At 35.0% G+C, this 27669-nt stretch overlaps 1 protein-coding gene across 4 annotated transcripts in view; it reads left to right on the forward strand.

The window, feature by feature from the left end:
* The window catches only part of NKAIN2 (sodium/potassium transporting ATPase interacting 2), a 978136-nt gene that overhangs the window by 445063 nt on the left and 505404 nt on the right, over nt 1–27669 (forward strand). For all 4 annotated transcript variants that reach the window (XR_011376710.1, XR_011376711.1, XR_011376709.1 and 1 more), the window contains one exon: nt 14875–15012. Coding sequence is in view for 1 of the 4 variants with exons in the window: in XM_070043515.1 (XP_069899616.1) it covers nt 14875–15012 (138 nt within the window). In the remaining 3 variants the exon portion in view is untranslated. The remainder of the gene's footprint in view (nt 1–14874; nt 15013–27669) is intronic.

Raw genomic sequence — 27669 nt, forward strand, 5'->3', positions numbered from 1 at the left:
TTTTTTTTTGTTTGTATGTACTTACTACATGAGCAATAGGAGATTTGGAAATGGATCAGAACCAGATATATAGTTCCCCAGCAGGGGTGTCATTTGAAGAGCTACACCTGAGACCTCTTGAGAGTTTTGAGAATTTCTCCTTAATAACCATTTCAGATATTAGCATATCCCATAGTATAAGACTAACTTTGCCAGACAACATGAAAATTGTCTGGTTCACTTGCTCACCTATTCCCAGCCTCACACCTCACTTGTGCCTCAGACAGTGCTTTACATTTCTCAGTACCTGCAATACACCATCAGTGCTTGTAGAATACATGATTTAAAAGTCTATGGCCAAGGTCTTCTGGACATTGGACATTTTCTTCCTATGTTATGTATATTTAAACTATTTGTGCATTAGTTTCACCTTGAATCAGTTAAGACTTTGTTGTGGAGATACTGGAAATTCAAGGTCAAATGGGTACATTAAACTTCCTGACTCCTACCTGTCATGTACTTTAAGTGAGCCATGAAAACTACCTAGAACAGCTGTCATTTTGATGTGTTCTGATTCTTCTGGGAAGTAAGGTTTCCACTGAGTAAAATTATAGACTCTGGAAAAATCAAAACAGTGATCCATCTACCCAGAGGACCTGGACTGTGACGTTTTTAGCTCATTTCATATGAGCATAGGGAGACTTTAAACTTAAATGAGAGTTTGGCTACTACGCTATGAAACCATTTCACAGCACAACTCCAGATAAATGTCATTTTGTGGTGACTTTGCCAGATTATTAGGCTATTAACTGTATCAGTAGAATAAAATTTGAACTTATTTTCAAAAAGGTTCTTTCTTAGCTGTAAACTTATCTGTAGAGCATTACATAATTTGTAGTTATAGAGTAATAGTAATGATGATGATCATTTTGTGGGGTTATCATAATGATTATGTGAGTTTTTAAACCATAGAGCTCTATATAAAAATATTTATTAGTGTATCTTTTTGATCTTTTATACCAAAAGCAAAAATCTCTTATGTTTACATGTCTAATTAGGGAAGTATTTGGTAGTAAAGCAGAATTGAGGCCCCTAAAGATTTTGAAATCAACACCGTAAGGTTCTAGTATGTTTAGTTGTAAATTGTTTGTGGTTAAAAACATGGACATTGTTGTTAGAATGACTAGGATTTGATCCCAGTTCTATAATCATGATCTTGAACAAGGGCTCTATTTCCTCTTCTATACAATAAAGGTAATGGTAGATAATCCTTGTAGAATGCATGATTTAAAAGTAAGCATTGGGGCTTCCCTTGTGGCGCAGTGGTTGAGAGTCTGCCTGCCGATGCAGGGGACACGGGTTCGTGCCCCGGTCCGGGAAGATCCCACATGCCGCGAAGCGGCTGGGCCCGTGAGCCATGGCCGCTGAGCCTGCACGTCCGGAGCCTGTGCTCCGCAACGGGAGAGGCCACAACAGTGAGAGGCCCGCGTACCGCAAAAAAAAAAAAAAAAAAAAAAAAAGGAAGCATTAACTTGCTACATTGAAGTATTGAAGCTTATCAGACTACTCAATGAATTTTGAATAATTATTATAAAAATATTGTTTATTTTTTTTAAATCCCTACTGCTGAAAATCAAGTAACATTTAGTGGTTACACACATGCACACAAATGCTTTAGCATATGAATACACAGATCAAGTGATCATTTGACTTGGTAAGTTCAGTTCAACCACCAAACAATATTTTTATTTGTGCTCTAGTGTTAACTTGTGTGCGACATCTTCAGAAGACTATTTTCTGGGTTTTTTTTTTAATCTAGTATAATATGATAGTCATCAACTTGTCTTTTGATAGCATGAGTGTTCACTATGAAATGGTTATAAATTGCTAGGCAGAATGAACAGCTGTGAGAAATAATAAATGATTTTGTTATCACAACAACTAGAATGTTAGCTGGCATATTTAAAATTATATAGAAGCGGCATTATTACACAAAATAGTGGAAAAGGTCCTAAAATACACTATTTGATTCCTATGTGGGTCAATTAAATAACCCTATTAATTCAACCTCAGAAATATGTGACTGACCCTGCAATTCAATAAAGATCTGTTAAGAAACACCATGTATTGTTTTTCAGTAGTGCAGCTTATAAGAAAATGTACTTTTGTAAGAAACATAGACCCTTGTTTTTATTTAGTTCCTTTGAGCTTATGCCAAATCTTCACCAGAATTTTCTTGAAAATCTTTACTGTGCTTAACTATATGGAGATAGAGTTTTTAAAATACATGTTGATGTTTTTCATATTTGAAAGATGGGGAGAATGATGGAAAATAACAGGAAATGATGTTTCAAATCTGGTTTTTAGCATAGTATACTACAAAAAGTACTACAATCAATACATGGGGTATTGAATTACTCAGGGAAGCATTCATTAAGAAAGATCACTTTGAATACTTAAGGTAATTCATGTCTGCCATGTTATTATTTGCATTTGTAACCAACAGAATGAGAAACATGTGATCATCTCTAACTGAAATATTCTGTGAGGAGTATTAGTCTAGAATGACGTTTGTACTAAAATCCAATATCCAAACTTGCTATGCAGTTGAAATATTAATAATAGCAGCCATTTTAGGAAGCAACCCAGGCATTTTAATAAGTATTCTGTGTGCATTACTACTTTAATCTTCATGAAATTCTTAGGAGCTACAATATCCCTATTTTATAGATGAAGAAACTGAGATTCGTAGCAATTAGATTACCTCGTGGTAATACAGCAAGTTAAGAGTTCAAATATGTTTTTCTAATTCTAAAACTTGAGTTCTGACCACTATGACATGTTGATTTCTCTTATAACCAGTCATTAGGGCCAGATGTCTTTTGGTGACGTTTTTGTTGTTTGTTGTTGTGGCTTATTTTTTTGTCTTGCTTTTAAAGAAGAGAAATTATGTGGAAGGAGACAGAAAATCCTTGGTTCAACTGAATTAATATAAATTGTTGGTATTTGTGGCCCATTTTTACCAAACACCTTACAATTTCATTTTGTACCCTTTAGTGAACAAACATGTACACACCAGTACATATATATATATATATATATATACATACATGTACATGCAAACACACATATACATACACATACACTTGAATAATTCCAGTTACTTAAGAGTAACTAAAACTCTTCAAGTAAATCTCTGTGCTTGGTTTTGTCTGTATCTTACATGTGTAATCACTGCAGACCCTACTTGGAGTTTGTTCTCTTCATTGCTTATATGAATGTGGTCACTTGGTAAAAGGAAAGAAACTTGTCTCTAGTATATCACCTGCATATAATATTTAAAAGATGACATATATGTTCTCACTTATCTTGTCCATTTTGAACAACACAAGAGAACCTTAAACGGGGGAATAATGAATCGTAATTATATAGAGTTTGGCTTCGTGATATTGATATTTTTAGACAATATCACAATGACTTCAGCACCTCAGCAATGTTATAAAGACCCAATACCTCTAGTCTTTACAGCTTTCCTGGGAATTGGCTTAAAATAAGAGAAACCAACTTGTCTGATTCTGGAGCAGCTAAGTACAGAATATGCTCAAGATTACAGTTCACTGTAGGAGACTTCAGGGGAGGGTAAGTAACCACATTGTGGATGAGATCTAGCATGACAAGAACCAGCAAAGGGACAGAATAAACACAGACAGAATTAGCAGCTTTACCAAAATAAGCAGACAGCAAAGACACAGCAGATGCTGCCCCAGGGAGCCAGACACAGGAGAAACATAAATCCAAGGCAAGATCTCAGGGCAGGAACATCTTGCTGAAGGGAACAGAGTCCTATATGGATCAAGGAGACAGTATCAGAACAGTTTCCTCATTTCCTTCTGGGTTGTTTTATGTTCTCTGTGGGGCAGGAAACAGGGGATACAACTGGGAACAATAAATTGGCCATACTCTACTGGAATGCAGGGAAAAGAATTAGCAGCAATTTCTGTTGACAAAATTCTGACAAACAGCTCTGCTCTATGTCTGCTTGGAAGTTTAAACCTTCATGGTCCTTTTGGATGAAATAAGAACTTTGCACCCATCCTGGGAACTGTTAAAGCCTGTTTCAATTTTCATCTTGATTTTCCCTCCCGTTACCTTCCCGTTGTACCTATGCTAAAACAAAGGTAATTTTACAAGTTATCTTCTCCTGCAAACAACTAAAATACAAATCATTTTTTTATTGATTCCTGAAATTCCACAATTTATATGTTACTAACTTTTGACCAACTTTGTCATTTCTTTTTGTCTTTAACGCTGCAAATGAACTTTGAATGGGAGCATTCTACCTACGTAACATCTGAATCTGAGTCTACCTTGTTTATTTTCTGAGAGACTTGAGATTTGATCCGATCTGAAACCTCAGGTTCCTTAAGGGGAGTGGAGACACTGAAAGGGGGGAGGGTACAGAGAGGAGAAAAGGGTACCCATAGATAAGTGCAATTTCAATTTACAGTTTAGCAGTAGCAATTTAATTTGGTTGTTTCTAGCCTTTAACAACACTTTTTGAAAATCAAGGAACTCATGATCTACCATGATACAAAAAAGCCTATTTTTTTTCTCTCAGAGGTCATATATAAGTTTTATTTTGTATTATTTGTATAACTCACATGTTAAATTTTAAGTACATAAGAAAATTATGCTAATATGAGGGAGACATTCATTAAGAAGTCTTTGAGGTTATTAACAAAATGCAATATCTTAAGGAAACCAATTCCACACCCCATCAATCAAAAACAACTAGCTGTAAATGTACAATTTGGGTGTTTAAAAAAATATATTTTAGTGTATCCACATAAATGCAATTTCCTTGCTAAAAAATTAAATGGCAGTAGCTACCAAAGAAATATGAAGATTTCTATTTGCCATGCAAACATTCGAAACAAATTTCAGACTGAATATTCTCCTATTAAGAGGTCAAGGTTAGTTTAAAAAACTGTTAACTTAATGGGGCCCAGTTTTCTCAGGTGTAAATTGATGGGTGTGGAATGAGTCTCTTCCAGTTTGAAAAGTCAATTAATTTATTTATCATGAAGTCGTTGCACCAGTACTTTTATGAACATTTGTTGTCATTCAAAGTAAGATAAATTTTACTTAATTGTAAGCATCAGAAAGGTTTTTGAAAACTTTTCAGCTTAAGCATACTTGACTGAACTAACAATTCTATTAGAATTCACATTTAAAATAATGCAAACAGAAAAGTAATTTTTCATGTCTTATCAGTACTACATATATACCAAAAAATAATTAATAACAGTTGTTGTAATATTTGAAATTTTATGACTAGAATTTGACCCAGCATTTCCAGTTTTAGAGATATAGCCTGTGGATATATCAACACACATATACAAGGTTGTTTAATGCACCTGTGTGTGTTAAAAGTCTATATCTATTAAAATAGAATAAAATATCTATTAAAATGGAATGTTTAAGGGTATAATGAGATAGATCTATGAAAGCAGGGTGTGCTAATGTAGACAAACCTCCACGACACATTACTAAGTAAGAAGTGTAAGGTGAAAAGTCATATTTACATTGCAATCCCATTTATGTAGATAAAATGATGTGAAAAGGATGTATACACACATACACACACACACACACACAAACACACACCAGATATATGCCTATATGCTGGCACCTACATAACAATATAGGAAAATCTATGCACCTAAATGTGTTTCCCTAAGTTGACACAGGTTGCTTTTGGGGAAAGAATAGAACTGTTTGTTCTTCAAAGGTTGTTAAGGGTCTAAACAAACATTGAGCCTTACTTAGGTTTAAAGGCCAGTGCAACCTTTAGAACAGAGTCAGAGAATGAAGGAAAAAGAAAATTGAATTATACATCAGTTTATAGATACAAAACTCTGAAATAAAATTGTATTTGACCCAAACTGGAAATGTGATAAAAATAATATTCCATTTCAAGAAAAGATTTCCACAGGAAAAAAAATGATAATTGAACCTGACAAAAATTGTCAGTATAATCAAACACATTAATAGTCTAAAAGAAAATAGTCTAAAAGAGTCTAAAAGAAAAGAATAAAGTGATGATCTCAGATGCATAAATAACAGTTAAAATGGTTGATAAAAAGTAGCCACTATTTATGTTTTTAAAAAACCTCATAAAAATAGTAGTGAAAGGGTACAGAATTCTTTGTGGAAAGCAAGAAGTTATGCATTTATAATGGCTACTGTGCAGAAGCCAAACAACCAAGAACCAAAATTTAGTAAAATTAGACAAAAGAAGCAAGAAGAACTACAATCCTGCAGGCTGTGGAACAAAAACCACATTCACAGAAAGATAGACAAGATGAAAAGGCAGAGGGCTATGTACCAGATGAAGGACCAAGATAAAACCCCAGCAAAAAAACTAAATGAAATGGAGATAGGCAATCTTCCAGAAAAAGAATTCAGAATAATGATAGTGAAGGTGATCCAGGACCTCAGAAAAAGAATGGAGGCAAAGATCAAGAAGATGCAAGAAATGTTGAACAAATACCTAGAAGAATTAAAGAACAAACAAGAGAGAGATGGACAATACACTAACTGAAATGAAAACTACACCAGAAAGAGTCAATAGCAGAATAACTGAGGCAGAAGAACGGATAAGTGACCTGGAAGACAGAATGGTGGACTTCACTGCTGCGGAACAAAATAAAGAAAAAAGAATGAAAAGAAATGAAGACCGCCTAAGGGACCTCCCGGACAACATTAAATGCAAAAACCTTCGCATTATAGGAGTCCCACAAGGAGGAGAGAGAGAGAAAGGACCTGAGAAAATATTGGAAGAGATTATAGTTGAAAATTTCCCTAACATGGGAAAGGAAATAGCCACCCAACTCCAGGAAGCCCAGAGCGTCCCATACAGGATAAACCCAAGGAGAAACATGCCAAGACACATAGTAATCACATTGGCAAAAATTAAAGGCAAAGAAAAATTATTGAAAGCAGCAAGGGAAAAACAACGAATAACATACAAGGGAACTCCCATAAGGTTAACAGCTGATTTCTCAGCAGAAACTCTACAAGCCAGAAGGGAGTGACATGATGAAGTGATGAAAGGGAAGAAACTACAACCAAGATTACTCTACCTGGCAAGGTTTTCATTCAGATTTGATGGAGAAATCAAAAGCTTTAGAGACAAGCAAAACCTAAGAGAACTCAGCACCACCAAGCTAGCTCTATAACAAATGCTAAAGGAACTTCTCTAAGTGGGAAACAAGAGAAGAAAAGGACCTACAAAAACAAACCCAAAACAATTAAGAAAATGGTCATAGGAACATACATATCGATAACTACCTTAAATGTGAATGGATTAAATGCTCCAACCAAAGACACAGGCTTGTTGAATGGATACAAAAACAAGACCCATCTATATGTTTTCTACAAGAGACCCACTTCAGACTTAGGGCCCATACAGACTGAAAGTGAGGGGATGGAAAAAGATATTCCATGCAAATGGAAACCAAAAGAAAGCTGGAGTAGCAATACTCATATCAGATAAAATAGACTTTAAAATAAAGAATGTTACAAGAGACAAGGAAGGACACTACGTAATGATGAAGGGATCAATTCAAGATGAAGATATAACAATTATAAATATATATGCACCCAACATAGGAGCACCTCAATACATAAGGCAACTGCTAACAGCTCTAAAAGAGAAAATCGAGAGTAACACAATAATAGTGGGAGACGTTAACACCTCACTTACACCACTGGACAGATCATCCAAACAGAAGATTAATAAGGAAACACAAGCTTTAAATGACACAATAGACCAGATAGATTTAATTGATATTTATAGGACATTCCATCCAAAAACCTCAGATTATACTTTCTTCTCAAGTGTGCATGGAACATTCTCCAGGATAGATCACATCTTGAGTCACAAATCAAGCCTCAGTAAATTTAAGAAAATTGAAATCATATCAAGCATCTTTTCTGACCACAACGCTATGAGATTAGAAATCAATTACAGGGAAAAAACATAAAACACACAAATACAAGGAGGCTAAACAATACGTTACTAAATAACCAAGAGATCACTGAAGAAATCAAAGAGGAAATCAAAAAATACCTAGAGACAAATGACAATGAAAACACGACGATCCAAAACCTATGGGATGTAGCAAAAACAGTCTATGAGGGAAGTTTATAGCTATACAAGTCTACCTCAAGAAACAACAGAAATCTCAAATAAACAATCTAACGTTACACCTGAAGGAAGTAGAGGAAGAAGAACAAACAAAACCCAAGTTAGCAGAAGGAAAGAAATCGTAAAATCAGAGCAGAAATAAATGAAATAGAAACAAAGAAAACAATAGCAAAGATCAATAAAGCTAAAAGAAGGTTCTTTGAGAAGATAAACAAAATTGATAAAACTTTAGCCACACTCATCAAGGAAAAGAGGGAGAGGACTCAAATCAATAAAGTTAGAAATGAAAAAGGAGAAGTTACAACAGACACCACAGAAATACTAAGATCCTAAGAGACTACTACAAGCAACTGTATGCCAATAAAATGGACAACCTGGAAGAAATGGACAAATTCTTAGAAAGGTATAATCTTCCAAGACTGAACCAGGAAGAAATAGAAAATATGAACAGACCAATCACAAGTAATGAAATTGAAACTGTGATTAAAAATCTTCCACCAAACAAAAGTCCAGGACCTGATGGCTTCACAGGTGAATTCTATCAAACATTTAGAGAAGAGCTAACACCTATCCTTCTCAAACTCTTCCAAAACATTGCAGAAGAAGGAAAACTCCGAAATTCATTCTATGAGGCCACCATCACCCTGATACCAAAACCAGACAAAGATACTACAAAAAAAGAAAATTACAGAACAATATTACTGTTGAATATAGATGCAAAAATCCTCAACAAAATACTAGCAAACAGAATCCAACAGCACATTAAAAGGATCATACAGCATGATCAAGTGGGATTTATCCCAGAGATGTAAGGATTTTTCAATATATGCAAATCAATCATTGTGATACACCATATTAACAAATTGAAGAAGAAAAACCATATGATCATCTCAATAAATGCAGAAAAAGCTTTTGACAAAATTCAACACCCATTTATTATAAAAACTCTCCAGAAAGTGGGCATAGAGGGAACCTACTTCAACATAATAAAGGCAATATACAACAAACCCACAGCAAACATCATTCTAAATGGTGAAAAAGTGACGCCATTTCCTCTAAGATCAGGAACAAAACAAGGATGTCCACTCTCACCACTGTTATTCAACATAGTTTTGGAAGTCCTAGCCACAGCAATCAGAGAAGAAAAAGGAATACAAATTGGAAAAGAAGTAAAACTATCACTGTTTGCAGATGACATGATACTATACATAGAGAATCCTAAAGATGCCACCAGAAAACTACTAGAGCTAATTAATGAATTTGGTAAAGTTGCAGGATACAAAATTAATGCACAGAAATCTCTTGCATTCCTATACACTAATGATGAAAAATCTGAAAGAGAAATTAAGGAAACACTCCCAGTTACCACTGCAATGAAAAGAATAAAATACCTAGGAATAAACCTACCTAGGTAGACAAAAGACCTGTATGCAGAAAACTGTAAGACACTGATGAAAGTAATTAAAGATGATACCAACAGGTGGAGAGATATACCATGTTCTTGGATTGGAAGAATCAATATTGTGAAAATGACTATACTACCCAAAGCAATCTACAGATTCAATGCAATCCCTGTCAAATTACCAATGGCATTTTTTACAGAGCTAGAACAAAAAATGTTAAAATTTGTATGGAGACACAAAAGACCCCGAATAGCCAAAGCAGTCTTGAGGGAAAAAAACAGAGCTGGAGGAATCAGACTCCCGGACTTCAGACTATACTACAAAGCTACAAAGCTACAAAGTAATCTAGACAATATGGTACTGGCACAAAAACAGAACTATCGATCAACAGAACAAGATAGAAAGCCCAGAGATAAACCCACACACCTCTGGTCAACTAATCTATGACAAAGGAGGCAAGGATATACAATGGAGAAAAGACAGTCTCTTCAATAAGTGGTGCTGGGAAAACTGGACAGCTACATGTAAAAGAATGAAATTAGAACACTCCCTAACACCATACACAAAAATAAACTCAAAATGGATTAGAGACCTAAATGTAAGACTGAGCACTATCAAACTCTTAGAGGAAAACTTAGGAAGAACACTCTTTGACATAAATCACAGCAAGATATTTTTTGATCCACCTCCAAGAGTAATGGAAATAAAAACAAAAATAAACAAATGGCACCTAATGTAACTTCAAAGCTTTTGCACAGCAAAGGAAACCATAAACAAGACCAAAAGACAACCCTCAGAATGGGAGAAAATATTTGCAAATGAATCATTGGACAAAGGATTAATCTCCATAATATATAAACAGCTCATGCAGCTCAATATTAAAAAAACAAACAGCCCAATCCAAAATTGGGCAGAAGACCTAAATAGACATCTCTCCAAAGAGGACATACAGATGGCCAAGTAGCACATGAAAAGCTGCTCAACATCACTAATTATTAGAGAAATGCAAATCAAAACTACAGTGAGGTATCACGTCACACCAGTTAGAATGGGCATCATCGGAAAATGTACAAGCAATAAATGCTGGAGAGGGTGTTGTTGGGAGTGTAAATTGATACAGCCACTATGGAGAACAGTATGGAAGTTCCTTAAGGAACTAAAAATAGAATTACCATATGACCCAGCAATCCCACTACTGGGCATGTACCCAGAGAAAACCATTATTCAAAAAGACACATTCACCCCAATGTTCATTGCAGCACTATTTACAATAGCCAGGTCATGGAAGCAACCTAAATGCCCATTGACAGACGAATGGATAAAGAAGATGTGGTACATATGTACAAGGGAATATTACTCAGCCATAAAAAGTAACGAAATTGGGTCATTTGTAGAGACGTGGATGCTTGTAGAGACTGTCATACAGAGTGAAGTAAGTCAGAAAGAGAAAAACAAATATTGCATATTAACGCATATATGTGGAACCTAGATAATGGTACAGATTAACCGGTTTGCAGAGCAGAAATTGAGACACAGAAGTAGAGGAAAAACGTGTGGACACCAAGGGGGGAAAGCAGGTGGGGGTGGTGGGGGTGGTGTGATGAATTAGGCAATTGAGATTGACATGTATACACTGATATGTATAAAATGAATGACTAATAAGAAAATAAATAAATAAAAAACATTTAAAAAATTTATGTAAAATTAGCAAAATAGACAAGCATGAAAGAGACTTATTCCCTAAGACCTTTTATGTGAAAATGCCACACACACAAACAACAGCAGTAATGTTTTTCAAGGCTATATGCATCTATTTGTATGTCAGGTGTTTCAAAGGGCATAAAATAAGTATATTAGAGTCCAGTGGATGATAGGGGAATAACATTGAGAGCATGGGTTGTTGGAGTCAAATAAGAAAATAAACAAAACAAAACGAAAAGGAACTCTGCCTTGACCAGTGATGATATAATGTTATGAGGTGACAAGTATGATCAAAGAGATTCTCTATACTATTCTACAATAAATAAGGTAAAAATGTAGCATATATCCTGTACCCGGCCTATGCCTCCAGCAAAATCTGTGAAAGCTTTCTTTTTTTGGACTAGATGTGGCAAGCGTTCTAAAGCAAGGACACAGCACAGGGCATGCACATACGCCTACATTCCTGTTGGACCACTTACCACTTCTGAGACTGCAAGAAAATCACATAGCCATACTACATCTTAGATTTCTTAGTCTGAAAAATAAGACAATAATATTTACTTCTCTGGGTTTTGTGCAGATTCGATGACCAAGGAATAGTATGAAAGTCTGGCATGTAGTAAGTGTTTTAACAAATAGTACTCAGCCATAAAAAAGAATGAAATACTGCCATTTGAAATGAATACCAATTGAATGAAATACTGTCCAGCAACATGGATGGACATAGAGATTATCATACTAAGTGAAGTAAGCCAGACAGAGAAAGACAAATATTATATGATATCACTTACATGTGGAATCTAAAAAAAAAAAAAGGATACAGATGAACTTATTTACAAAACAGAAAGAGACTCACAGACATAGAAAAAAACTTATGGTTATCAAAGGGGAGGGAATAAATTAGGAGGTTGGGATTAACATAGACACACTACTATATATAAAATAGAGAGTCAACAAGGACCTACGGTATAGCCAGGGAATTATTCTCATTATTTTGTAATAACCTATAAGGGAAAAGAATCTGAAAAAGAATATATATGTATGTGTGTGTGTGTGTTGTGTGTGTGTGTGTGTGTGTGTGTGTGTGTATAACTGAATCACCGTGCTGTATACCTGAAACTATCACAACATTGTAAATCAACTATACTTTAATTTTTAAAAATTCAATTAATTTAAAAAAGAAAATATTCTCTTTCCTCTAACTCCACAACCTCCTAGTGATTTCATAGTTAATATACATCCTGTTGGAAGGAGTTCTTAGGAAAGACTGTACCTACTCTGTAAATTGTTAATTCCCTTTATACTTACTGAAATCTTCCATTCTTCAGCCCTAGCTCTAAACAGTAAAACCTGTGATAAAGCTACTTAGGATGACTAAGGAGCCCATCAAAAAGAGGAGGAAAAAGCAGAAATACTATAAGTGAAGAACTGCACATTAGCTTGTTCAGTCTGCATAACCTCATAAGTAATGTTTGACGAAACCATTAGTTCTGTCATAAAAGAAGACTGATAAATGTTGATGCAACTTCATTTTAGCCTTGCAGACTTAGTGAGTATATTATTCTCTATATATTTGTTATAATTAACGATGGTACTTGCTCTTTTCTTCCATAATTGGAGCATTTATTGAGGGATTTCCCACTGTTTGACTGATGCACTTATCCTCTATACCTTTTCCCTGCTGTGTCCCCACAGTTATGATGCTCAAAATTTATAGAGTTTAAATTCTTCTTGCTGCTGTTTTACATTTGTACTTACTGTTTATTCATAGGATAAAGATAACAGAGTTCTGTGTTAGAGGGAGCTTTTATATAGACAATTAGCAATGCTGAGAACAACCACTTATCTTTTGGTAATGTTGATGAATTCCAACAAGGCATACGTAATATTGCTTAACATCACAAATGGGCCTCCTTTATAAGGAGTGTTGACTGCATGATAACAATTGAAGGAATGTTTCATCAGGAGACAGTTCAAAGTTTATGAGGCTTGGGTTATGTGCATATTCCATGACAGTCTGTTTGTTAATCAATCAGAATATTGAATTCCACTGTTGGGACTCTGGTGGGTATTTTGGATTTAGAATATGTAGCATAGAACAGACCTGGACCTAGATCCTCTCTTTTTTTTTTTTTTTATTCACTGCCAGGACTAAGTGAAACTTAAGATTCGTTTAGGCTGGACTCTTACTGTTACAACGTAACATGGTACCTGGTGTGTCTTAGGAAATAGAGGTGTCATGCAAACAGTTGTCATGAGTTTATTTTCTCCTTCAATGCCTGATGAGAAAATGTGCTGTCAGTTAAAGAACTGCAGTGGGAATAATGGTCATTCAAGAAGTCTTCAAACCTAGGCTACAGGTATTTAATTTAAAAGCAAACCGTCTGTTTGAAGAGTTAGTGTGTTCTTCTGAAAAGAAATATCATTAAAGCAGAGTGATAAAGCATAGTTAGTGACTTAGGGGTTTTAAAATCATTTTCCTTTAAAAGTTAATTGAAAAACAATTGTTGAATCTCCGTGCTTAACATCAGGTCCTTTTACAGTGTTTTACTAGGAACAGACAGTTTGTTATCATTCCACCTGAGGGCAGGCAGGAAAAATAAAGCTGCGTTTAATTCACACCATTCCCTTTTGCTTTGTTAGATCTGATGAGAGGCTTGTCAGCTATTCAGGTTTCACTTGTCAATATAAAGTGGCACTTCTGGACTACTGACCAATCTCAGGGTGTTGTTTGGTTGGTCGGTGAGTTGGTTGTTTGATTGGTTTTGCTTTTCTTCCCCCACTGTTTACCTATGACTTAATTGTAAACTTGTAAACACAGATGAATATGGAAGAATTTCAAATGCCTTAAGTTTCTTGTTTTTATAACAGTGATGCTTTATTTTTATTTTTTAAAATAAAAAATTGTTTTAAGTTTCTTTCAGGGCGCTTCTTTTTCCTGGTTACTATAGGTAACTGGATATGATTTTTTTTAAGGTCACATTTGATTTATAATCTAGTACTATTAAAGTTAGAAGGACCCTAGACATTAGTCAAAGTCTTACATTTTACAAATGAGTAATCAAATCAGACTCCCAGAGGAAGGAAATGACTTACCTGGGGCACTACAGCTGCCTAGTGGCAGGTCGACATCCAGAATCTGGTCTCTTGACTTGCCGAAGAATTCTTTTTCCTCTCCATCAACCCCCTTTGCTCTATTCCCAACTTATACAGTGACATTTGAGCAGATCCTAACAACAAGCCCTTGGTGTGGACGTCATTTCCCGAACTTGCTGGTTGATGACTTCAAGTGTTTGACAATGCATATGACAATATAATTTATCCTGTGACTGCACAGATGACATCCTGCGAATACTACTTGATGCCTCCATAAAATCATCCCTGAAAGGATTGTACCTGTCTCTGGATCCACGGCTTCCATAGTCTTCCTTTGAAATAGACCTAAAAATGTCTTTCTCACTGTTAAAGACAAATGCCAGATATGGTAACACAGTTACAATTGCTAATTATAATGTCGGTGTGATCCTTTATTTTCTCTCATCACTGTGCTTATCTATATATCCTGTTTTGCTCTTCTAGGTTTGTGTGCTGGAGAGGCAAATATTTGACTTCCTTGGATATCAGTGGGCACCTATCCTGGCAAATTTTGTACATATTATTATCGTCATTCTTGGTTTATTTGGAACTATTCAATATAGACCTCGTTACATAACAGGAGTAAGTACCCTCCCTGCTTTTCATTATTGAAATAGAGAAAAATATGCAAACTACAAATGTCTTGAAAATTTTTATGTATATCCTTTGCTTAAAGCACCATGTGTTTGTTTATATAGTTTCAGATTATATCTACAGTAATTAAAAATGTCAAGCTTAAAACACTTGGCAGTGAATGGAATCAGATTGTATTTTCATAGATTGTACTTTCAGCCAATATTCTCTTATAATTACAAGCAGGACAGTGCCCCTATATGTATGAATTGTAAAGTCATGGTTTCTGATTTAACAGATTTTAATGGGACTTCTTCCCATTTTAGATAATTATATTTTATAAATTGAATAAAGGTAGTTTAAAATCAATACAAATGAACATATAGTATTGATGGGAAAATGTTAATACATATTAGGGTTAATATTTGACATACTTGAAAGCCAGAATAGTCTGGAACATGGTCTCTGTGTTCTCCATAATTCTCTTTTTGGCTCAGAGGAAGTATTTTGCATTCCCACTCAAGTTAAACGTACTTAACATAAAAGTGAAATGCAACTGTGTTGCAGTTGCTATGGGAACCATAACAAGATCTTTTACTCTTGTATGTGCCTCAGATCTCAGCTATAGCTCTTCATTAATGTAGATTTTTTTAGTGTCATCATTTTTTTCTATTTCTTCTGTTTTTGACAAAGCAAAAATCTATAGGCATTTATTTTAAATTATAAAGCAAAAGTTTGGTAAAGGCATTTATATAAGACAGTGTAGCTAAATATCTGCCTTATTCAACACAAACCAGCAGGCCTTCTCGGGTTTCACGAAAGCCTCCTTAACATAAAAGATGCCCTCCTATGACCTGTTCACTCTCTGTCATCTGGGACCCAGATAAAGCTCATTGGCACTGAAACAGGCAATGTGGTGGCAGCTGGGATCAAGATATCCACTGTCTGGCTAAGGCTGAGTCAGAAGCCCATAGTCTTCTCCTCTGGGAACATACCCAGAAATGAGTGTATGTCACCTCTAAGGGTGTGTTTCCCGGTAAATCTTGTAATACTTTTCACAAGATTACAAGTAGGATGTGTTCTGTTGCAGAGTGAAGTTTCTCAATGATAAGATATGATAGTAGTGTTTACTTTCTTTTATAAATTGTAATTTGATCCAATATAAGGAAGGTGGTACAGTGCTTGGGAGTGGGTTTTCTGAAGTCATAATTCCAGGGTTGAAATCTTTCATCTACCAATTTCTGTGTGACTTTGGACAGCATAACCTGACCAATCCTTAGATTTTTTACATTAAAAATGAAAGCAATAGTTATAGTGACTCATATGCTTCAATTGATATATTATAAGCCATCATGTGAAAGATTCTCAATTTAACTTTCCTCTTTCATTAGACTTTGAGGCTTCTCCATGATTTTATTCTAATAAATAGTGTTGCTCTGAGTATCACCATATAAATATGTCATCTCTTTTTTGTGATAAAGTTCCTGGAATGAAAATCTAGGCGTGGATCAAAATGTTTGAACAGTTTAAAAGGTTTTTTGTGTTTGTTTTTGGTTTTTTTTTTTTTTTTTTTTTTTTGAGGAGTAAGTGGGATATTCTATAAATGATCTCGGCACAATGCTTGGTATTTAAAAAGTGCTCAGTAAATGTTAGCTATAATAATTTTATGCTTATTATCATTTGAAAATAATACTGAACTGTATATACTAGAAATAGCCTGATAGGCAATTTAAAATAGAGCATGGTGTTGTAAGCTATTGGTTGAACTCTTTCCGCCACTTTTATTTTAAGCTGCTACAACTCTTAAATTTTTTTGTGTGATATTTCTGTGTACCAAATTATAATTCCATCCCGAAACCACTAGGTGGCATCCTATGTGGGGCAGGGGGGCGGCTCTGTGGAGCTCTGGTTCTTTATGCCTCAGTGCAGAAAGAATTCAGCGAGAGGCAAATTGATAGATAAGAAGTGATTTATTAGAATGGGAGACTTGTGAAGCTTACAAGCAAGCGGGCGAGAGGGTGCCATGCCACGAACTTACTGGGCTACAGTTTTATAATCAAAGGAAAAGTGGGTAGGGAGAGAAGACCACCTTCTTCCTCATTCTTGAGTAGATGGCAAGCTTCTATCATCAGCACCTCCTCCATGTTGTGTGGGGGAGTTTTCTTGTCCCTACCTGGTCAAGCCAGGACTGTCGATGGTGCAATGGAAATGAGCAAAAAAGGTGGCAACATATGCTAAAAATGGTAAATCATCTCACGTTTTAGTATAATGTGACCTTTTCTTTATATTTTTGTTTTTAGTGTGTGCAGAGGAGTGTGTCCTAGGAATCATTAATCTACTAAGCTCCTTGAGCAGGATGTGGGTCTCATGCCATCATTGTTTATTGTTTGGGGGCATGTCTCATGCTTCTGTTGCATGGTTTTGTTGCTAAACAAGCCTCCATGGTTTTGTGGTTAAGCAAACCTGCTTTCTTGAATGATCATTAACTTATGGGGGTCTCCCATACTTTTTTTCTCTACTTTTCTCTACTTACAATCCCCTAGTGGGATTAACTGTTTAATCACCTACTTTGTCCCTTTATTCTGTCCCTATCAATCCTCTTCAATAAAATACATACCCACTAGAGACAGTGTCCTGTGTTTTCAAGACAGGACACTGTCTCTAGTGTTACATAAGAGTTAGGATACTGTGGGACACACTTAAGATGTAGAACTTTTATATAATTGAGAGGATCTCTGAAATCTTTCTGAGGTCTTAACACTGTGTCTTAGCGCTACATCTTTGATTTGATCTTGTCTTGCAGACAGAATCCTTAATCTGTTCTTTTTCTTGAAACAGTGTCTTAACTTGGAAAATCTTTTGCCAGCTGGAGATGCTGTAAATGTGAAACTTTTATTTTCCAACCCAGAAAGTCTTGAGTTAGCAATATATCTTCTAAATTCTACTTGAAAACTGAATTGTTCTTTCTTTAGCTCATCTCTCTTATAATACCATGTTATGTATGGCTAAAAGATTACAAATAACACTGTCAACTGTTTGCTTGGATATCCCTTTAGCCAGATCCACAAGTTTATAGGTATATTTTCTATCTTCAAAATTATTTCAGGCAATAGTTAAGCTTATTGTTCCAATAATAATTATTGTGAGTCCTCTTTTCTCCAGTCCTCAAAAACAATTTCTTTACTGTTTTTCCTGTTTTCACTGATTCTTCTCACTGCCCTTCTGGTCTCCAGCTGCCACCTTGTCTCAAAATTAATGCTGTGTGTTTTAGGTTTGTGTTACAGTACCACTCAATTTCTGTTCTAGTTATCTATTTCTCTGTAATTTCTGTATAACAAACCATTTCTGTATACCAAATTCATGGGATCTAGTGGCATGATGTCATGTTGAAGGTCAAAAGTTGATTCAGGAAAATAGAGAATTTGCCATAAAAATGGAGTCAAAAATTTTGTTTGCCTAAAGATGATAAAAGAAATTTTATTTTTTGGCTGCATTGGGTCTTCGTTGCTGCACGCGAGCTTTCTCTACTTGCGGCGAGTGGGGGCTCCTCTTCGTTGCAGTGCACAGGCTTCTCACTGTGGTGGCTTCTCTTGTTGTGGTTGTGGAGCATGGGCTCTAGGCACCTGGGCTTCCGCAGTTGTGGCGTGCGGGCTCAGTAGTTGTGGCATGCAGTCTCTAGAGTGCAGGCTCAGTAGTTGCAGCGCATGGGTTTCGTTGCTCCGTGGCATGTGGGATCTTCCTGGACCAGGGCTCGAACCCATGTCCCCTGCATTGGCAGGAGGATTCTTAACCACTGCATCACCAGGGAAGTCTGATAAAAGGAATTTTAATTAAAAGAAACTTGAATGGAATCATAGATGACAGAAATTCTGGTCAATGAAGGATCTGAGTTTAGCAGGAATCTTCCTGGTAACTGGAAGATCTTATAACTTCCTCCAGTTATCAGACAAGCTGCAACTAACAACACTGTACTGCTGCAGTTAAGAAATTTCCATAGGCTCTCTGGAGACTTAAATATTAACAATGAAATTTCTTTTCCTCTCCCCTAAAAATGTAAGCCTTTATGATTTCTATATTTGTCATTTTATATTGAAATAGAAAACAATTTAGTATAAAAATAGAGATAAGCACTTTCATAATTTCACAAGTGAAACTTATTATTGATATTTTTGCACATTTCCTTCACGTATGTGCAACTGAAATGTATCAGATTATGCTACATCTCGTGTATTTTTTTTATGTAATGTGACATCAATTTTGGAATTCATATGGCTATTTCATTGTTCATTTAACCTTTTACACTATTATTGTATATTATACTGTGAAACATAATATATGCTGTATCTTATGGTATATTATATATTATTATACATTATACTATTTTCATGTTTTTATGATACATATTTCCCTATAATCATCTCCATAAAAAAATACCCTCATCTTCATTTCTGATTTCAGTCCTTAGGAGAAATACCTAGATATAACTAAATAATATGAACAATTTTAAGGTTTTTGTTATATAATTGATAATTACTGATCCAAAATCATTTTATTGAATTATCCTCCCACCAGTGTACAGCAGAGTGTATTTCTCTGCACTCTTGCTAACCCTGAATATTATCTGTTCTCATATTTTTTAATCTACTAGGAGAAAAAGTGTCATTTTTTATTGCATTTCTTATTTTACTGAGTTGGGCTTTTTCATATATTCATTAACCATTTCTATTTCCTTTTCGAGGGACTGTCATTTTGTGTTTGTTCATTTTTTTTCCATAGAGGTGTTTATCATAACAATTTTTATATTTGGGTCACATAGTAAAGGTATTTACCCTTTAAATATCAATTTCATTTTGATTTTTATTACTTTTCTCTTATTAAAATTAACTCCCTTTCCCTTCGTGATATCCTCTATTGCTTTAAATTTCATTTTGAAAAGTGTGATGATGTCTTCATTATCCTTAGGGCTAATTTTGCTAAAAGAAAAAGGCAGATGCCCTGAAATAGAATCTAAGGAAAAAGTATCCCTTTCCACATTTGCTATTTGTAAAGAGTTTCAGTTTATTGATGGGACATTTTATTGTTTAATTGAAAACTACCCCCCCTCAAAAAAAAGCATGTGGACATCCTCTGAAACACTGAGCACAGTAGCAACCAATAAAATTTAAATAGCACTGGTAATGAGTTTTTTTTTCCTCTACTAGTCTTCTATTTCATAAGAGCAAAGAAGAAAATATTTTAAATTTAAAACAGTTAATTAGGACAAGAACTCGTTAATACCCTTTGTGGGCCTCTGTCATTTCAAAGAATATAATATGTTGAAGTAAAATTAAATAGCTGCTTTCAATTCCAAGCAAAGGAAATCTGAAGCAAGAATCCATAGAAATCGTCTGTACTGTATAATTCTCTATAGCATCGAGAGTCCCAAAGAAAAGGCCAGATTAATTCTGGTGGAATAATTCATACATAAATACATACAAATGGCTCCCATGAAAGAATTAGCTTATGTCATAAATGGAATTGCCAAATGCATCTTCATTTGGGCTAAAGACACTGGCAAGCAGAACATGATTTAAGATATCCAGTGGTTATTAGTTAATGACCAAAAATGTTAATGAGTTGCACTGCTTTAAACTGTCTAAAATAATCTGAGGAGTGTGTAGGTTCCTACCTGGTGAAGGCATAGCAATTTGTTTGGAGATATTGCCACAAGACATGTTGCCATAACTCTCAATTTTTTTTCCCCTCCCTCCATTCCTTCCTCCCTCCCTTCCTTCTTTCCTTCCTTTCTTCCTTCCTTCTTTCCTTTTTTTCCTTCTCCTTCCTTCCTTCCCTCCCTCCCTTGCTTTGTTTCTCTCTATTTAACCAAGTTATTTTTGAAAGAAAAAAGAATAATTTATAGAGCTTGGAACCACTGGCTTGGTCGATGAAACTCATCCCAAAACTAGAAATAGATTCAAAATAGCTAAACATCCATTACTCAGATTTCATAAAAACAGAGAAGAGGACGGCATACCAAAATCACAGTAATATTTATAAGAATCATGTTTCTTTTTTTCTTACCACTTCCATTACTATCCACAGATTCTACTAGATTCCTTCCTCTACAAATCCTACAGAACTCACATTAACTTTATAAAATTTTTGTTCAAACTGGTATGACTAGGAAATAGCAGAGTCAGGATGTGGACCCATGCTGTTAACCAAACCCCTTCTCTTAACCATTGTACTGAACTGTCTTTTAGGTGCACAGCTCAGAGGGCCACAATTTATCTGACAAATAAATGAAAACAGGTTTTGTTAAGTTATTGGCAAATCCAAAATCCATCATGGCATTTGCAGTTTGAAGATCATTTAGATTTTAAATTGTGCTCTGCCATCCCTATATCAAGGATTATGTTTTTAGCTCTGTATTTAGTGAGGAAATGACCTTATTTCTCAAGAATTAAGAACACAAAACCTTTAGCGATGGATATTTTTGCAGAAGAACAATATCATAGGGAATCCTTAAGTTCCAGAAATAGTGAATTAGAATGGTATTTAAAACAAATTTTATTATGGCAATCAGCGTTTTAATAATGGTAATTCATATGTATGCATATGTACATATGCATATATAACATAATTTACATCTAATATATATTAAATTATATATTATATATAATTATATACAATATATATAATTATGTATAATATATTATATATATATTAATTAAGAACAAAAGTATCTCTTTCCACATTTATTTGCAAAGAGCTTCCAATAACTGATGGGAGAGTTTGTTTCTATGTAACCGAAAAAACACCCATATTATATACCAAAAATATGTATGTATGTATGTATATTATTGTACCTATTGAAGAGTTTTTCCATGAAAAACTACAATAGCTAATCCAAAATTAAATGAGTGGGAAAAATTGGGATTGGTTTCCTGTTTTGTTACCGAAAAATCAAGAGATTAAAATAACGTGATTAAAGCTAATTTCAGGGAGCAGGGCTGTGATGGTTAGAAAGAAAAGCCAGTGTTCATGAATCTTCATTCATTGGGTTTTAAAAATAATGAACTATTAGACTGTCATTAGACCCCTACTCATTCTTCCAAAATAATGAAGAATTGAATACTACTTTTAGTTTGCATATTAAGGTTTTAGATGGATGATTTCAGATTGTTGCTGAGCACTAAACTTTTGTTCCTCAATTTGGGCCGCGCTTTTTTGGTTTCTTGTTTGTTTTTTTCTACAGTTATTTTTTTAAAGTATTAATATGTGCTTGTCAGTGAGTATTGCTTTGTGAATTGACACACATCCTTCTCTCCATGGAGGGAGGGCACGGCATACAGAGACAGTAATGAGACAGCTTCAGACAAATCAACACCTGCATTGACTTCCTTGATTTTGCTTTTCCTTGAGCCAGTATACTAAAAGGAAAGGATCCCCATGTCATCCTGGGCAAGTCTTGAGGGCCACAAGGTGCCTGGAGCACCAGAAAAGAAAGCTAAGATCTATTTTGTAAAAACATTCTGTTACGGCGATTCGGGAAATGTATAGACTCTTCAGAGGGTCTGTAAAAGCAAATAGTCACAAACTCAATTTGTGTGACAAAAAAAAAAAAGACTCTACATTTTTGGAATTTACTATGTACTGATAATCAGCCATGATTTGAATTTTAAGTGTTCAAGGAGCTCAGGTCCCCATGGAGACTATAACCAACAGCAATAAATGAGGAGTAGGTTCTGGGCCCTATTTCCAGTTCATTTGCTTCTTTCACTCTAGTAACGTTACCTCCCTAAAAATTTGTGTACTCTTTTCAGTCATGTCTAGGAAATTATTAATCTATGTTTAAGCAGTTGTTTTGAGTCTTTTATTCACTTTTTGCAGGAAAAAAACTACCCAAAAGAAAATGTATTGCAGCTAAAGCATTAAAAATGCACACTTTCTGTTCAGGACAGAAAATCAATGTAGATTAGAGATGAAAAGACTTGAGATAGTAGTAAATTAACATTGCTTCTAATGACTTAGAGTAATCGTGAAACTAACTCTTTTCCCATAAGCCTGGAAGGGAAAAAAAAAAAAAAAACATCATTATAAGTTTTTATGGATTTAGCCTGTAGTCCTAAAATAAATGTAATAATGCAACATGGTGAATGCAATTTATTCTCAAAAGGATGTGTTCCCTTAGGGAATTGTGGGCCATTTTTTCTACAAGAAGATAACTTTGTGCTCACATTCTGATGTTAGACTGTGACTAAAGATTTATAGAATGTGACAAATATAAGTAATTACATTTTAACAATCTAAGTTCCTATTTGTAAGTCATCTAATAATTTTTGGAAAAAAATTTTGAGAGGAGACGTGAGATATATATATATATATACACACACACACACACACATATGTGTGTATTATTTCTTTCCTAAAATAAAAAAAAATCATATTAATTTATGCAGAATTTTAAAAATCAAAATGTAAAATTAGACTTAAAATAAAAGTCTTACCCTTCTCCAGCTGTTCCTAGTCTCTTTATAGTTCTTCTGTGGTCTATATATAGACATCTCAGAGGGTCTGTAAAAGCAAAATCATTTCACTCGAGTTTATTTTTGGATCACACTTTGTTTTGACAGCCCCTACCCCCCAAATCCCCCTCCCCCTATCCACTAGAGTTTGCCTTTCTTTTATTCTTGAACGTAAGAAAAAGGCTTTTTTAAGAAGTGTATCCTAAGTATATTTCCAATTCTTATTCTATTTGTATTTTGGAAACCCACTGCTTTCCTGTTTGAATTTAGACCATTTTCTTTAGATTTGACCATGATTTTAAATGTGGGTTTTTGTTTTTAGGCTAGGCTCTTCTTCCCTGGAGACTTCCCTCTCAGTACCCTATCCTCTCCTGTCTAAATTGGTGACTCTCCAGGCCTATTACACATCCATCTTCCCTGCTCTGCACCCCCCTGAGTTAGATTCAAGCTTTGTTAGATCCTACGTATTTTCTTTATGATACTCTTCACCCAAATTCCTGAAAAATCATGTTCACGAGGTAAGCTTTCTGAGTTTATTCTATCTTTACACTTGAGTAATAGGTTTACTAGAGGACGAATTCATGGGTGAGAATTAATTTTCCTTCAAGCACTGAAGTAATTGTTCAATTGTATTCTAGGAAGCAGTGTTATTCATGGGAAGTCTGATATTGATCTGTTCTTCATTCGTAGATAACTTTTTAAAAATTCTTGAAATATTCATTTCATGCGTGTTGTCTTACCATTTCCAAATGAGGTGTTTAAGTGTGGACCTAACTGAAAATTTTGTAGGCCCTTTTGATTTGAAAGCACAAATACCTTCAACTCTGGACTTTGTATGTATCTATCATTTTGATGATTTTCTATGCTTTTGAACATTTGACTTTGTTATCCCCAGATAATTTCATTTAATAGTTATCATGTATTATAACTGTTTATTTACTTATTAAAAAAAATCTCATTTTCTCTCTAGGGGATTAAATGGTTTTCTGGTTCTAAAGGTGGTGGAGGAACTATCTCTGTTTTCCAGCCCACTTTTACACACCCCTTTGTTTACATGTTCCTTCCTCCAGTCTCAGATTATAAAGAATTCTGCCTAGTAGTTTAGCTTCCTTTGTGTCTACTGCCCCTCCATACACATCCTGGACTGCCAGTTGCTCCACTCTGCTTATTAGTCAGCACTTAAATGTCTGGTCTTCCTCTTCCAGCAGTTGGCAGAAATAGCTCTGCTGCTGATGCTTTATTGCTAATAATTTTAGCAATACTGTACAGGCTGCATGCTCAGTTTGCCATTTTGAATCAAAAGTGGAATGATAACTATTAAAGTGCATTAAACATATGTTACTTTGGAATCATTTCCTATTTTCAGTGAGAGCTGAGCAGGCGGCTTTGTTATGCAAAGGTGTGGAAAGCCAATGACTGTTAGAATCTCTTCACCCTTTAAAAAGCCATTAATTGATTGTCCATTATATGGTAAGCACTGTGCTATGCAAAAGGCATACCATGTAAACAAAGGCTCCAAATGTTTACATTTTAATAGAGGGGGAAAGAAACATGTAACCATGTAAACACAATGCTTTTCATAAATACTATGAGAGAAATATGTAAAGGATATCACAAGATCCCCAGAACAGGTTGGGTAAGTCAACCTGGGGGCTGGAAAGGTTCAGGAGGTGCTTCATAGACGAAATGACACATGAACTAAGACTTAAAGTATGAGTAGTGTATCATGGAAAAGACAGGAAGAGGGGAGAATTTCAGGCAAAGGTAACAAAAGTGAAAACATGAAGGTGTTTAAATATATAATTGTATTTTTATTGATTTATATCAGGTACACATGGCTGCTACACAGAGGCTGTACTGATTAAAAGTAAGGCTAAATATGTAGATAGGGACCAGGTTGTGAAGAAAATACTTGAGCGTGCTAAATTGTTTATATAAGACATTCTGTAGACAATTAAAGGGTTTTATATAGGTAGTGGTCCTAAATGGCTAGCAACATGGTGGGGAAGGAGAAATGAAATGACAGATATGTTTGTAGATGTTTTCAAGAAGAGACTGGGAAATGGTGGAGTCATTTGACAAGGCAATGATTAAAGCAAGATGAATAATTTGGGGGAAAATTTTAAGAATTCAGTTCTAAACTTTTATTGTCTTATTAGTTACATGGGTGTGACCAGATAGGGATATGTCTCAGACCCTTTGTAAACTGTTCCCTAATAACTTGATACCACTTTTAGATAAAAATAGTGAATATTATCTAATATGTAGATGACATGATTTTATCATCCTAAACTAAGAGTGCCTTTACTGAGTGCCTTTATTAGACACCTGGTATGTTTAGAATTAGTACCAAAAATGTAGTGACAGTTCTATTTTTCTAAAATTACAGTCAGCATTTAGGGGAGAAACCTCCAAATATTTCACAAGCCTATATATAGTTACCTTATGCATAGAGTAATGTCATATAATTACTTATGTGTACATTTTATAACCAGTTTATTTTGCAAGGTTTACCAGCCAGTGCCTTGGCATTCTCGGGTGTTTTTTTGTTTGTTTATTTTTTGGTTTTTCTTTTTAATGACTGAAGAAGCAGTTTGAGTACATATACCCAAAACAGTTGTCTAGTTTACAACAAAATGCAGCAAATTTTTACGGTGTAGATTTTGTAGGACGTAAATTGTCCTTTTGTCTGTTAAGTGTAAACCTGGTATTTTCTGTAGCGGAGAACCATGATTCTGCTGTTGAAATTCGTTAGCCTACCTGTGTGCCTAGGTGTGTGGTTTAGTCAAGTACAAGTCTTGTCTACTTCTCACCTTCCTGGTATCATTCTAACCACCAGCGGACTGTCCATTAAAGTCCATGGGCCTCCAGTTAGCCAGTATTATAGATTATCTGCATGCCTAGTGCTTTTCAGGAAAACCTCAAAATCACTGCCATTCACAGGATATTTTTTACTCCTGAATTGCATTTTAGCAATATGTCAATTAACCTACATTAAGTGATTTTATGAGAAACAGACTTATGACCTTGATTCATTGTAAAGATTTTGTTGAAAGCATTGCTTTCAACAGACTCACAAGAAAAATCTCTCTTGTCTCTGTAGAGAAGGAAAACTTTTCCCTTCTTCCCTTCTAGGTTCTTTGGATGGTTTAATAATTAAATTATGGATTAACAGGAGAAAGATAAATTTAATTTTCTACCTGTAGGAATCCATTAAAAATATGAGACTCAAAGAAGTGACCAAAGCAGGCAGTTCTTATGCCTTTTAGAGAAAGGAACAATGCATTTTTGAAGAATTGATAAGACAAAGAAGGTTTGCATTGGGGTAGTAAATTAGTGAGGAAGTAACAAGGTTTGTTTATACAGCCTTCTTGGCCGTAAATTCCCTATCTCTGGTGATAAGAATGTCTCTCTTTGTCCTGGTATAGGGGGTACCCTTTACATGGGAGATTTCTTTCAACTAATTCAAAATAATCAATATGCCAAAGCGGCGTATTTTGGGGCGTCATATTCTGCTCTCCTTCATCCCAATCCTGGGAATAGTAATGCTTTCCTTATGCATTAGGTTGTTTAATCTTGAGTTCCTGATGAACTTAAATATTGGATGCACATAATTTTAAGACTAAACATGTGAACTGACAAAGTTTTCCAAAACAAACACACAAGAAAGCTTTCTAGATTTATCTTCTGACAAAACTAATAAAAGTAATTCTTTGTTCTTTCACTATACAAATATTGACTAGCACTTACTCTGTGCCAGACACTCTTCTAGACACTGTGGATTCAACGCTGAAAAGACCAAATCCAAGCTCTTGTGGGGAAGACAGGCAGTATATAGGCAGTAAGTAATAGGTCACAGAAAGATGTTACAATATGAAAGTTCTCCCTCTCTCTCTCTCTCTCTTAAAGATACATATATCTTTAATAGAACAAGAAATTTATTACTCCCATTCAGTAGTTCCTGGGGGCTTTGATGTTAAATCATACACAACCAGGAATCAGGAATCATCTTAATTTCAGTGACCACATCTACAGGGATCTCATTGCCAGGTGTTACAGGTATCACAGTCAAGAAATCACTAGCAATAAAGGTTCAAATAACCACAGATCTCTGGCATGAAGGCTGCTTCTGAAATGGTCCCAATCAAAATGTAATACT

This window comes from Globicephala melas, chromosome 14, assembly GCF_963455315.2.
Source record: "Globicephala melas chromosome 14, mGloMel1.2, whole genome shotgun sequence".
Classification (NCBI taxonomy): domain Eukaryota; kingdom Metazoa; phylum Chordata; class Mammalia; order Artiodactyla; family Delphinidae; genus Globicephala; species Globicephala melas.